This window comes from Mobula hypostoma, chromosome 18, assembly GCF_963921235.1.
Source record: "Mobula hypostoma chromosome 18, sMobHyp1.1, whole genome shotgun sequence".
Classification (NCBI taxonomy): Eukaryota; Metazoa; Chordata; class Chondrichthyes; order Myliobatiformes; family Myliobatidae; genus Mobula; species Mobula hypostoma.
This window is the reverse complement of record NC_086114.1, coordinates 67,806,317-67,820,044: the sequence shown is the minus strand read 5'-3', so window position 1 is coordinate 67,820,044 and position 13,728 is coordinate 67,806,317. Positions and strand designations below refer to the sequence as shown.

Here is a 13,728-nt window from a genome sequence, read left to right as displayed (position 1 = left end):
CCAGAACAATTCCATAAACACACAGATGTAGGGCTAATGGGAGAGAAGGCAAGATTGATCTTAAAATGGGTTAAAAGCACGGTGTACACCAAGAAGCCTGTACTATCCCTCTATTCTGAGTGTACCCTCTGGTCCTAGGCTCCCCCACTAAAGGTAACATCCTCTTCACATCCACTCCATCTAGGACTTCCAATATTTGATAGATTTCAGTGAGATTCCCATGTCTCTTGATAGCAGTCGCTGCCCTGAATCTCTAGATATAGATCTAAATAGTAACCAGGTTTTAAACTGAGATCCCAGTTTTCCCGTGACTTCTGGGAGATTGGGAAGCTGGCTGAGAGAGAACCTCTTTCCTGGTCACAAAGGATGCTAAGTGACCAAGAACTGGGAAGTAGGCCAAGCCAAGATGAGATGAGCTTACCTTTCTGGACGTGGATCATGTCGGGGAAATTGGACAGGAGGCCCTGGTACAGAGACAGCACGTCTAACATGTGGAAGAGGTCGTTCTTGGGCTGTTGGGCAAACAGTTCACCAATGGCTTCGTAGGTCTTGCCGGTGACAGAGATGGCCCTGTTGAGGGAGACGGCCAGATGAGGCTGGTCCATCTCGAAAGCCTGACTGATGGAAGTGAAAGCGTTTCCCAGTTTCTGGAATTCCTTCCTGAATCCCCCGGCGTGTTTGCGGCACAGGTCCGAGGCCACGTTGCTAAGCTGAAGTACACTGTCGTCCAGCCTCTTGGAGAAGGCTTTGAAGGTGTCTACCCTCTCCTCCACGTCCTGTAGATCCTGGTGCTCCTGAGGGATTTGGATGGTGAGGAAGGAGTTGGCGCCCACCAGCTCGTCTCTCTCAGTGCGCCTCTTGCCCTGTTTCCAGGCGCGGTCGTCCGTGCAGGTAAGGAAGTGCTGGAAGCCTTCGTACTGGGAGAGCACAGGATGACTGGTCATGTGCCCCATCCAGAGGATCAAGCGCCTCCGCCGCTTCTCAATGAAGTCGTCCTCGAAGCGGCCGGTGGCCTGTTTCTCTGGCAGGTGAGGCACCGAGATGACGGAGAACTTATGCAGCAGCCGATTGTGCAACCAGTCGAAATGCTTATAGCGCCGATACACCGGGTAGTTGGTCAGGCTGGGCGTCAGCTTGTACGAGATGTAACTCTTGATGCCCCGGAACTTGGTCTGTTTGGTGGGCTCCTCGATCGTGCAGGTGAACGGCAGAGGGTTCTCGCTCCACTGTGGCCCGTCCACACTCATCTCCACGCAGTAGGTCTCGGCCGGCCTCAGGACAGAGGGCACCTCGCCCAGGATGAACGCCTCCCCGCCCGAGCGCACGAAACTGGAGAAGCGGTTGAAGTTCTTGCCCACGGCGCCACGCCGGCTCGCCACGCTGTCCTGCCGCTCTATACCCGGCTTCTTCCGCGGGCTCACCATGCCGGCGTAGGGCATCGCCGGGTGCCCGTGCCCGTTCGGGGCTGCGCTCACCCCAGGCTCGTCCGCCACTGTCGACGCGTCGTCCCAATCGTCCCAGTCGTCATCGTCGTCTTCCTCGTAGCCAGGGCCAGGGGGGGAGGTCCCGGGACCGGGCACCGTCAGAATCTCCACGTAGGAAGCGGGGAAGAGCCCCCGGTGCCCGCGGCTGTTGCTACCCTCCAGCCAGCCGTCCAGGGAGTCCGTGCTGAATACCAGCAGCTCCTCGTTCTCCTGGATACTGATCTCCTCGGGGTTCTCGCCCTTGAAGTTGTACAGAGCCTTAGCTCTGACGTACGCCATTGCCCAGGGCGCCGGGAGGTCTCGGGGCTCTCGTCCAGTCCGCCCCTACTGCATGTCCCTCACTACCCACCTCCGACCTGTTCCTGGTGTCCTGTGCCCGGCTGTGACTCAGCTCCCGGTGTCCTATGCCTGGCGATCTTTCCGCTCCCGGTGTCCTGTGCCCGGAGATCTTCCCGCTCCCGGTGTTATGCCACCGATCCTATCCCGGTGTCCTATGTCCGGCCGCCTCTCCCCTGTCGCCGTCGCCAAAGTTTGGTTGCCAAGTTTCTAACGAAGTTCTCGGCCGCCCTCTAGGTTCCACAGCCCAGAGGCGGCGCTCGGGACACGGAGCCCCACTAACGCTCCCGCCCCCCGAACCCGACACCGCTCTCCCCTTGGCCTTGGCGGGGAACTACCTCTGCCCGAACCCGAACACAAACACACCGCGCCGGTTGGTGCCTACCGGCTCCCTCCTCAGTCAGGCCAAGCCACAGCGTCTCCTCCCTGGCCGAGCCCCTCCCCGTCTCCGTAAACTCCCAGCGCCCTGCGCTCTTCCATTTCCGGCCGCGGAACCATCCCTGGCGTCCGGATCTCCTTCAACCTCCGAAACTCCTCTTTCCTACCGTTTCTCCTTCCTCAAAGAAGAGTTCTCATTAAATTTCCCCTATCCTTCCGCATACCCCCCTCTCTCTAGAAACCTCCCTGAAACCATTTCCAAAACCCATCACACGCCCAAAAATTCTCTCCCTTCACAACCCTCTTACCCACCTTCCACACAATATTCCACCCGCTATCTACTTCCAAACTTTGGGAGACTCCAAGGAGCTGCAGATACTGAAACCGGGAGCATCAACCAACCCGAAGGGGAAACTCAGGGGGAAAACTGCATCTGCAGAGGCAAAGGTTGAGTTGATTTCATTTGCACAGGTACACATAGGTACGGGTACAAACTCTCAGGTTGGAGAAACACCTCTGATTCCCGCAACCTCATGGCATGAACATCAATTTTTCGTTTCATTAATTTCCCCCTTTCTCCTTCCCTCTTTATCTATTCTCCAACCTGGCTCCTTACCTCCCCCCCCCCCGTGACTCTTCTTCTTCCCTTTCCCCACAGTCTCCTCTCCTAACAAGATTTTTTTCTTCTTTTCCAGCCTTTGCCTTTACCTTTTTCAACCATCACCTCCCAGTTTCTTACTTCATCACCCACCCACCTGGTTTCACCTATCACCTTTCAGCTTATCCTCTTTCTCTTCCCCCCCCCACCTTTTTATTCTGGCTTCTATCCCCCCCTTCCTGTCCTGATGAAGGGTCTCAGACAGAAAGTTTGACTGTTTTTCGTTTCCAAAGATGTGGCCTGACCCACTGAGTTCCTCCAGCAGTTTGTGTCTGCTGCCAAGTAAAATTTACTTTCACCGAATCGCATTAGCATCCCATAAGCAGCATTGAAAAGAAATACAAATTAAATAAAGATTATGCGCAATTTTTACAAGCAGGAACAGAATAGAGCAGAGACATGGTACAAGGTGATCCGTGATGGTGTGGTATTGCTGAACTAGAGATAAGGTCGTGCCAGTTGGTTAATATTTGAAAGGACGTCGCAGTTCTTGAACCTGATATTGTGTGACTTCAGACTTCATGTAGCTCGAGCCTGATGGTATCTGTGAGAAGATGGTATGGCCCAGATGATGGAGATCTCTGGTGATGGGTATTGCCCAATGTAGATACTACCGATGGTGGGATGTGTTCAGCAGAGTCTAGAGTCTCCTGTAGATGATACCGATGTGGGTGGGATGTGTTCAGCAGAGTCCAGGGTCTCCTGTAAATGATACCGATGTGGGTGGGATGTGTTCAGCAGAGTCCAGGGTCTCCTGTAGATGATACCGATGTGGGTGGGATGTGTTCAGCAGAGTCTAGAGTCTCCTGTAGATGATACCGATGTGGGTGGGATGTGTTCAGCAGAGTCCAGGGTCTCCTGTAAATGATACCGATGTGGGTGGGATGTGTTCAGCAGAGTTTAGAGCTTCCTTCCCACTATGAATCTGTCATTCCTGTGTATTCATAGAACATAAAAGAGTACAGCACAGCTACAGGTCCTTCAGCCCACGTATTGTGCTGAACCAGCTAAAAAGTAAATTAATAAAAACATACACTAATCCCTCCTACCAACACATTGTCCATACCTCTCCACCTTCCTCATCTCAGCATCTCTTAAAAGCCTCTAATGTATGTGCCTGCACCACCACACCAGGCAATGCATTCCAGACATCCACCACTCTCTGAGTGAAAAACGTACCACTCACATCCCCCTTGAACCAACCCTCACCCTCACCTTCAATGTATTTCCTCTGGTATTAGACATTTCTACAGTGGGAAAAAGATACACCCTGTCTACTCTATCTATGCCACTCATAATCTTATAAACCTCTGTTAGATCACCCCTTAGCTCTGCCATTCCAGACAAAACAACCCAAGTTTATCCAGCCTCTAAATGCGCTCTAAACTAGGCAGTATATTGGTAAACCTCTTCTGCACCCTCCCCAAAGCCTCACATTCCTTCCTACAGTGGGGTGACCAGAACTGTATGCAATACTCCAGAATGTGGCCAAACCAGATTTTTGTAAAGTTGCGACATAATCTCCTGACTCTTGACCTCAGTGCCTTGACTAATAAAAGGAAGGTGTTCCATAAGCCTTCTGAACCACCGATTGAGCTGTGTAGCCACTTTCGTGGAGCTATGATCTTGGACCCCAAGCTCTCTGTTCAGCAACTCTGAAGGGTCTTGCCCTAACAGTGTACTATCTCCTTGTATTTGCCCTACCCATTCATCTGGGTTTAACTCCATCTGCCATTTCTCAGCCCATATCTGTAACTGGTCGTGCTGTATTCTTCTACTCTGTCCACAACTCCACCGATCTTGGTATCATCTGCAAATTTTCTAACCCACCCATCTACGTTTTCATCCAGGTCATTTATACACATCACAAACAGCAGAGGTCCCAGCACAGATCCCAGCGGAACACCACTAATTACAGATCTCCATCTCGAATAAGTCCCTCCAACCACTACCTTCTGTCTTCTGTGCAATTCTGAATCCAAATTCACTGTGGACCCCATTCATTCTAGTCTCTGGATTAACCTTCCATGAGGGACATTATTAAATGCCTTACTAAAATCCATGTAGACAACATCTACTGCCTTACCTTCATCAATCTCTCTCATGACCATGTCAAAAAATTCAATCAAGTTGGTAAGGCATGACTTTCCCCTCACAAAGCCATGCTTGGTCTCCCTAATTAGGCCATCAATAACCTGGGGTAAATCCCGTCAGGCCCTGGGGACTTATCCATCTTAATACTCATTTGGAGGACCAACACTTCATCCTTTTTGACCTCTAAACACCCTAATGTATTTATGTCCTCAGCACTGACCTCCTGGTCCTCCATATCCTTTTTTTTGGTAAATACTGAAGCAAATATTCATTAATTCCTCACTCACATTCTCCACATCCAAGCAAATGTTCCGCTCTTTATCCTTGAGTGGTTCACCCCCTCTCCCTAGTTAACCTTTTGCCCTTGATGTATGTATAGAATGCCTTGGGATTCATCCTAATTCTATTTGCCAAGGACTTTTAACGGCCCCTCCTGGCTTTCCTAATTCCCTCCTTTAGTTTTTTTCTGGCTTCTTTATAATCCTCATGTGCTCCGTTTGATCTGAACTTGCAAAGCATAACATACTTTTCCTTTTTCTTCCTGACTATATTCATCAGCTCTCTGGACATCCAAGGTTCTCCTATCTTTCCATCTCCGTCCTTCCTTCTAACAGGGACATACCTTTCCCATACTCCATGCAATTGACCTTGAAACACCCTCCACATGTCTGATGTGGATTTGCCAGAAAAAAAGGTATTCCCAATTAACTCTCCTTAGTCCCTGTCTAATGCCCTTGTAATTTGCTCTATTCCAATTTAAAACTCTTCTGCAAGGACCATATCCCTCCTGATCTATAGCTATCCTGAAAGATAAGGAGTTGAGGTCACTGTTCCCTAACTGCTCACCCACTGAAAGGTCAGTCACCAGGCCAACACCAACACCAGGTCCAGTATAGCCCCCTCTCACTGGACCATCCACATAATTAATTTAAGAAACCCTTTTGGATACTGTTAACAAATACTGTTTAAACCCCTTACTCTAAGAAGATCCCAGTTTATATTAGGGAAGTTGAAATCCCACTTGACAACAACACTATTATTTTTAGACATTTCCTTAATCTGATTACATGTCTGCTCCTCAATGTCCTGGAGGCTATTGGGGGAGCGGGAGGGGGTGGATGCTGCAGTACAATCCCATCAGTGTGATTGTACCCTTCCTATTCCTGAGTTCTACACAACTGGGCTCAGTGTCTGAACCCTCCATTACGTCTCCCCTGAATGCCCTGTGATATTGACTCTGACTCATAGTGCAATTCCTCCCCCACCTCCTCTTTTACTGCCTCCTCTATCTTTTCTAAAACTTCGAAAACCTGGCACATTAATCTCATTCCTGCCCCTCTCTCAGCTAAGTTTCAGTAATGGCCACAACATTGTATTTCCATGTTCTGATTCATGCTCTAAGTTCATCACCTTTGCCCATAACCCTCCAAGCATTAAAAATACACACTTCAAACTATCTGACCCATCATACCTGCTGATTTGATTTTGCCCTTCCATACTTTCCCTGACATTTACCTTTCTGTCTGATCCTTTCCTTACTGACCTAGGGCTCCAGTTCCCAGCTCCCCGCAAATCTAGTTTAAACCCTCCCCAATAGCATTAGCAAAGCTCCCACCCAGGATATTGGTTCCCCTCCAGTTCAGGTGTAATCCTTTCCCCTTGTACAGGTCATCCCTTCCACAGAAAATGTTCCAGTGATCCAAGAACCTGAAACCCTGCCCCCTGCCCCATCTCCTCAGCCACTCGTTCGTCCGTGCCATCACCCATTCCTACCTGCACTAGCCTGCGGTACCAAGAGTAATCTGGAGATTACTACAATTGGATGTCCTTCTCTTCAGTCTGTTACCTAACTCTCTGTACTCTCTGCGTAGGACCTCTTACCCTTTTTTGACTATCTCATTGGTGCCAATATGCACCATGCTTCTGGCTGTTTGCCCTCCCCCTTGAGAATATCCTGCAGCCGCTCCGATACATCATGGACCCGAGGCAACACACCATCATGGTGTCTCTTTTGCAGCTACAGATCTCCTTTCTGCCCCCCTAACTATTGTCCCCTATAACCTCCACACTGCCTGACTTAACCCTTCCCTGCTGAGCCTCAGGACCGGTCACAGTGCCACTAGCCTGGCAGCTGCTGCCATGCCCTGATGGGTCAGCAGTCACCCCAGCCCAGCAGCGTCCAGAGAGGTGTACCTGTTGCTCAGGGGAACCCTGCTCGACTGCTTAACCCCCTTACCTCTCCCGGTGGCCACCCACCTACAGTCTGAAGCCCGTACTCTGAAAGCTGGAAAGGGCATGTAATAGGGGTAATATCACAATTGTAATGGGGGACTTCAATATGCAAGGGAATTGCAAAACTTAGGTTGGTGTCAGTTTGCAAGACAGGGAATTTGTTGGATGTCTATGAGATGGCTTTTTAGAGCAGCTTGTTCTTGAGTCTACACAGGGAAAGGCTATTTTAGATTGGGGGTTGTGTAATAACCCAGATCTTATTAGGGAGCTTAACGTAAAGGAACCCTTAGGAGGCAGTGATCCTAATATAATTGAACTCATACAGTAATTTGAGAGGGAGTCAGATGTATATCATAATGGAATAAAGATAATTACAGAAACATGAGAGAGGAGCTTGCCCAGGTGGATTGGAGGAGGATACTGGGATGACGACAGAGCCGATCTGGCTGAAGTTTCTGGGAATAGTTCACAAGGTGCAGGATAGATATGTCCCACAGAAGAAGTAGTTCTCAAATGGCAGGGGTAGGCAACTGTGGCTGACAAGGGAAGTTAAGGACTGAATAAAAGCCAAGGAAAGGGCATATAATGTAGCAAAAGTGAGTGGGAAGTTGGATGAATGGGAAGGTTTTAAAATCCAATCAAAGGCGACTGAAAAAGCCCTAAGAAGGGAAAAGATTAAATATCAGGGCAGACTAGCCAATAATATAAAGCAGGATACTAAAAGTTATCTTGGTTGTACAGAGTAAAAGAGAGGTGAGAGTTGATATTGGACCACTGGGAAAGGATGCTAGTGAGGTAGTAATTGGGGACAAAGAAATGACGGATGAACTTAATGAGTAGTTTTATCAGTCTTCATTGTGGAAGACACTAGCTATATGCCAGAGGTCCATGAGTGTCAGGGAGCAGGAGTGAGTGCCATTGCTATTACAAATGAAAAAGTGTGAGACAAACTCAAAAGTCTTAAAGTGGATTAGTCACCTGGACCAGATGGACTACATCCCAGTCCTGAAAGAGGTTGCTGAAGAGATAACAGATGCATTGGTAATGTTCTTTCAAGAATCACTTGATTCTGGCATAGTCCTGGAGAACTGGAAGATTGCAAATGTCACTCCACTCTTTAAGAAGGGAGGAAAGCAAAAGAAAGAAAATTGTAGGGCAGTTAGCCTTACCTCAGTGGTTGGGAAAATGTTGGAGTCTATTATTAAGAATGAGGTTTCGAGGTACTTGGAGACTAATGACAAAATAAAATGGTTTCCCAAGGGGAGAAAAAAACCAGAGGACATGGGTTAAGGGTGAGGGGGGAAAAGTTTAAAGGGAACATTAGGGGGGGCTTCTTCACACAGAGAGTGGTGGGAGTATGGAATGAGCTGCCAGACAAGGTGGTAAATGCGGGTTCTTTTTTAACATTTAAGAATAAATTGGACAGATACATGGATGGGAGGTGTATGGAGGGATATGGTCCGTGTGCAGGTCAGTGGGACTAGGCAGAAAATGGTTCGGCACAGCCAAGGAGGGCCAAAAGGCCTGTTTCTGTGCTGTAGTTTCTATGGTTCTATGGTTCTATCCACCTTCCAGAGAAGCGGAGGCCTGTGACTAGTGGTGTGCCACAGGGATCAGTGCTGGGTCCATTGTTATTTGTCATCTGTATCAATGATCTGGATGATAATGTGGTAAATTGGATCAGCAAATTTGCTGATGATACAAAGATTGGAGGTGTAGTAGACAGTGAGGAAGGTTTTCAGAGCCTGCAGAGGGACTTGGACCAGCTGGAAAAATGGGCTGAAAAATGGCAGATGGAGTTTAATACAGACAAGTCTGAGGTATTGCACGTTGGAAGGACACACCAAGGTAGAACATACAGGGTTAATGGTAAGGCACTGAGGAGTGCAGTAGAACAGAGGGATCTGGGAATACAGATACAAAATTCCCTAAAAGTGGCGTCACAGGTAGATAGGGTCGTAAAGAGAGCTTTTGGTACATTGGCCTTTATTGATCAAAGTATTGAGTATAAGAGCTGGAATGTTATGATGAGGTTGTATAAGGCATTGGTGAGGCCGAATCTGGAGTATTGTGTGCAGTTTTTGTCACCAAATTAGAGGAAGGATATTAATAAAGTTGAAAGAGTGCAGAGAAGGTTTACAAGGATGTTGCCAGGACTTGAGAAACTCAGTTATAGAGAAAGGTTGAATAGGTTAGGACTTTATTCCCTGGAGCGTAGAAGAATGAGGGGAGATTTGATAGAGGTATATAAAATTATGATGGGTATAGATAGAGTGAATGCAAGCAGGCTTTTTCCAATGAGGCAAGGGGAGAAAACAACCAGAGGACATGGGTTAAGGGTGAGGGGGGAAAAGTTTAAAGGGAACATTAGGGGAGGGTTCTTCACACAGAGAGTGGTGGGAGTATGGAATGAGCTGCCAGACGAGGTGGTAAATGTGGGTTCTTTTTTAACATTTAAGAATAAATTGGACAGATACATGGATGGCAGGTGTATGGAGGGATATGGTCCATGTGCAGGTCAGTGGAACTAGGCAGAAAATGGTTCGGCACAGCCAAGAAGGGCCAAAGGGCCTGTTTCTGTGCTGTAGTTTCTATGGTTTCTATTTAAGTCAAAGTCAGCAAGGTTTCTGTTTAGGGAAATCTTGCCTGACAAATCTGTAGGAATTCTTTGAAGAAGTAATGCTATTGCTATTGGGAAGGGTTTAAACTAGATTTGCAGGGGGTCGGAACCGGAGTGAAGAGGCAGAGGATGGGGCCGTTGACGCACAAGTAGTGACAGCTTGTAGCGAGTTTGTGAGGAAGGATAGGCAAATGATAGAGCAAAGATGCACTCAGCCAGCTGGTTTGAGATGTGTCTATTTCAATACAAGGAGTATCATAAGTAAGGTGGATGAACTTAGAGTGTGGATCAATACGTGGAACTATGATGTTGTGGTCATTACAGATTCTTGGATGTCTCAGGGGCAGGAATGGCTGATGACTGTGCCGGGCTTTAGATGTTTCAAAACGGGCAGGGAGAGAGGCAAAAGAGGTGTGGGTGTGCTGTTGCTAATCAGAGAGAGTATAATGGCTGCAGAAAAGGAGGAAGCCATGGAGGGATTGTCTACTGAGTCATTGTGGTGGAAGTCAGAAACAGGAAGGGGGCAATAACTCTACTGGATGTTTTTTATAGACCCCCCAACAGTAACTGAGACATTGAGGAGCAGATTGGGAGGCAGATTCTGGAACAGTGCAATAATAATAGGGTTGTTGTGATGGATGATTTTAACTTTCCTAATATTGACTGGCATCTCCCTAGAGCAAGATGGGGTGGAATTTTTTAGGTGTGTTCAACATGTACAACATGTAGATAAGCTAACTGGAGGAAAGGCTGCACAGATCGGCTGCACCTGATCTGAACCTGGTCAGGTGTCAGATCTTTCAGTGGGAGAGCATTTTGGAGGTAGTGATCTCAACTCTATTTCCTTTAACATGGTGCTGGAGAGGGATAGGAACAGACAATTTGGGAAAACATTTAATTGGGGTAAGGGGGAAATATGATGCTATTAGGCAGGAACTTGGGAACATAAACTGAAAGCAGATGTTCTCAGGGAAATGCCCAGCAAAAATGTGGCAAATCTTCAGAGAACATTTGCATGGTGTTCTGCATAGGTATGTTCCATTGAGGCAGGGAAAGGATGGTAGGGTAAAGGAACTGTGGTGTACAAAGGATGTAGAAAATCTATTTAGGAAGAAAAGAAATGTTTATGAAAGGTTCAAGAAACTAGGTACTGTTAGAGTTCTTGAAAATTACAAGGGTGCCAAGAAGGAGCTCAAGAATGAAATTAGGAGAGCTGGAAGGGGCCATGAGAAGGCCTTAGCGAACAGGATTAAGGAAAACCCCAAGGCATTCTACAAGTATGTGAAGAGCAGGAGGATGGGCCGTGTGAGAATAGGATCAATCAGGAGCGATAGTGGAAACGTGTGCATGGAGTCGGAGGAGGTAGCAGAGGTACCTAATGAATAATTTACTTCAGTATTCACCAGGGAAAAGGACCTTGGCATTTGAGAGGATGACTTGCAGTGGACTGAACCGCTTGAGTGTATAGATATTAAGAAAGAGGATGTGCTGGAGCTTTTGAAAGGTGTTAAGTTAGGTAAGTTGCTGGGACCAGACGAGATATACCCCAGGCTACTGTGGAAAGTGAGGGGGAGATCACTGAGCCTTTGGTGATGATCTTTGCATTATCAATCAGGATGGGAGAAGTACCAGAGGATTGGAAGGTTGCAAACGTTGTTCCCTTGTTCAAAAAAGGGAGTGGAGATAAGCAAGGAAATTATAGACCAGTGAGTCTTACTTCAGTAGTGGGCAAGTTGTTTGAGAAGATCCTGAGAGGGAGGACTTATGAGCATATGGAGAGGCATAATATGATTAGGGATAGTCAGCATGGCTTTGTTAAGGGCAGGTCGTGCCTTATGAGCGTGATTGAATTTTTTGAGGATGTCGAGCAGAGGATGTAGTGTATATGGATTTCAGTAAGGTATTTGATAAGATTCCCCATGCTAGGCTTATTCAGGTCGAAGGGGACTTTTCTTTGTGGATCCAGAACTGGCTTGCCCACAGAAGGCAAAGAGTGTTTGTAGACGGGTCATATTCTGCATGGAGGTTGGTAACCAGTGGTGTTCCTCAGGGATCTGTTCTGGGACCCTTACTCTTTGTGATTTTTATAAATGACCTGGATGAGGAAGTAGAGGGATGGGTTAGTAAGTTTGCTGATGACACAAAGGTTGGGGGTGTTGTGGATAGTGTGGAGGGTTGTCAGAAGTTACAGTGGGACATTGATAGGATGCAGAACTGGGCTGAGAAGTGGCAGATGGAGTTCAATCCAGATAAGTGTGAGGTGGTTCATTTTGGTAGGTCAAATATGATGGCAGAATATAGCATTAATAGTAAGACTCTTGGCAGTGTGGAGGATCAGAGGGATCTTGGGGTCCATGTCTATTGGATACTAAAAGCTGCTGTACAGGTTAACAGTGTTGTTAACCGGGAATATGGTGTGTTGGTCTTCATCAACCATGGGATTGAGTTCAAGAGCTGTGAGGCAATGTTACAGATTTATAAGACCTTAGTTAGACCCCACTTGGAGTACTGTGCTCAGTTCTGGTCACCTCACTACAGGAAGGATGAGGATACTATAGAGAGAGTGCAGAGGGGATTTACAAGGATGTTGCCTGGATTGTAGAGGGTGCCTTATGAGAATAGGTTGAGTGAACTTGGCCTTTTCTACTTGGAGCAACAGAGGATGAGAGGTGACCTGATAGAGGTGTATAAAATGATGAGAGGCATTGATCGTGTAGATAGTCAGAGGCTTTTTCCCAGGGCTGAAAGGCTAACACGAGATGGCTCAGTTTTAGGGTGCTTGGAAGTGGGGGGATGTCACAGGTGAGTTTTTCACACAACAGTAGTAGAGGCAGATACAATAGAGTCTTTTAAGAGACTCTTAGATAGGTACATGGAGCTTAGAAAAATCGAGGGCTGTGCGGTAGGGAAATTCTAGACAGTTTCTAGAGTAGGTTACATGGTTGGCACAACATTGTGGGCAGAAGGGCCTGTAATCTGCTGTAGATTTCTATGTTTCTAAGTAACAAGCAGGGTAGACAAAGGAGAGACAGCAGATGACATTTACTTGGATTTTCAGAAGGCATTTGATCAGTTGCCTCACATGAGGCTGCTTAACAGGATAAAATCCTATGCTGTTACAGGAATGATACTGGCATGGATAGAGGAATGGCTGACAGGCAGGGGCAGCGAATGGGAATAAAAGGGGCCTTTTCTGGTTGGTTGCTGGTGACTGGTGGTGTTCCTCAAGGGTCAGAATTGGGACCGTTACTTTTCACAGTGTTTGCCAAGATTTGGATAATGAAATTATTGGATTTGTGGCAAAGTTTGTGGATGATACGAAGGTAGGTGGAGGGGTAGGTAGTGCTGAGGAAGCAATGCGATTGCAGCAGGACTTAGACAAATTGGAAGAATAGGTAATAGAGTGGCAGATGGAATACAGGGTTGGGAAATTTACGATTATGCACTTTGGTAAAAGGAACAGTAATGCAGACTATTATCGAAATGGAGAGAAAAATCAACATCAACGGTGTAAGCGGTCTTGGGAGTCCTCGTACAAGACCTCCAGAAGGTTAACTTACAGGATGAGTCTGTGGTAAAGAAGGCAAGTGCAATATTGGCATTTATTTCAGGGGGATAGGACATGAAAGCAAGGAGATGATGCTGAGGTTTTATAAGATACTTGTCAGGCCACATGGGGTATTATCAACAGTTTTGGGCCCCTAATCTCAGAAAGGATGTGTTGTCATTAGAGAGAGTCCACAGGAGGTTCGCAAGAATGATTCCGGGAATGAAGGGGTTAACATCTGAGGAGCGTTTGGCAGCTTTGGGCCTGTACTCCCTGGAATTTAGAAGAATGGGGTGGGGAATATCATTGAATCCTACTGAATATTGAAAGGAATGGATAAGGTGGATGTGGAGAGGATGTTTCCTATGGTGGGGTATCC

At 47.2% G+C, this 13,728-nt stretch overlaps 1 protein-coding gene across 1 annotated transcript in view; it reads left to right on the top strand.

Moving 5' to 3' along the window:
* The first annotated feature begins 783 nt into the window (after positions 1–783).
* LOC134358614 (sorting nexin-1-like) overlaps positions 784–13,728 on the top strand; it is a 117,308-nt gene continuing 104,363 nt past the window's right edge. Inside the window, exon 1 of the mRNA XM_063071056.1 lies at positions 784–1,972. Coding sequence (XP_062927126.1) covers positions 933–1,972 — 1,040 coding nt within the window. The 5' untranslated portion in view covers positions 784–932. The remainder of the gene's footprint in view (positions 1,973–13,728) is intronic.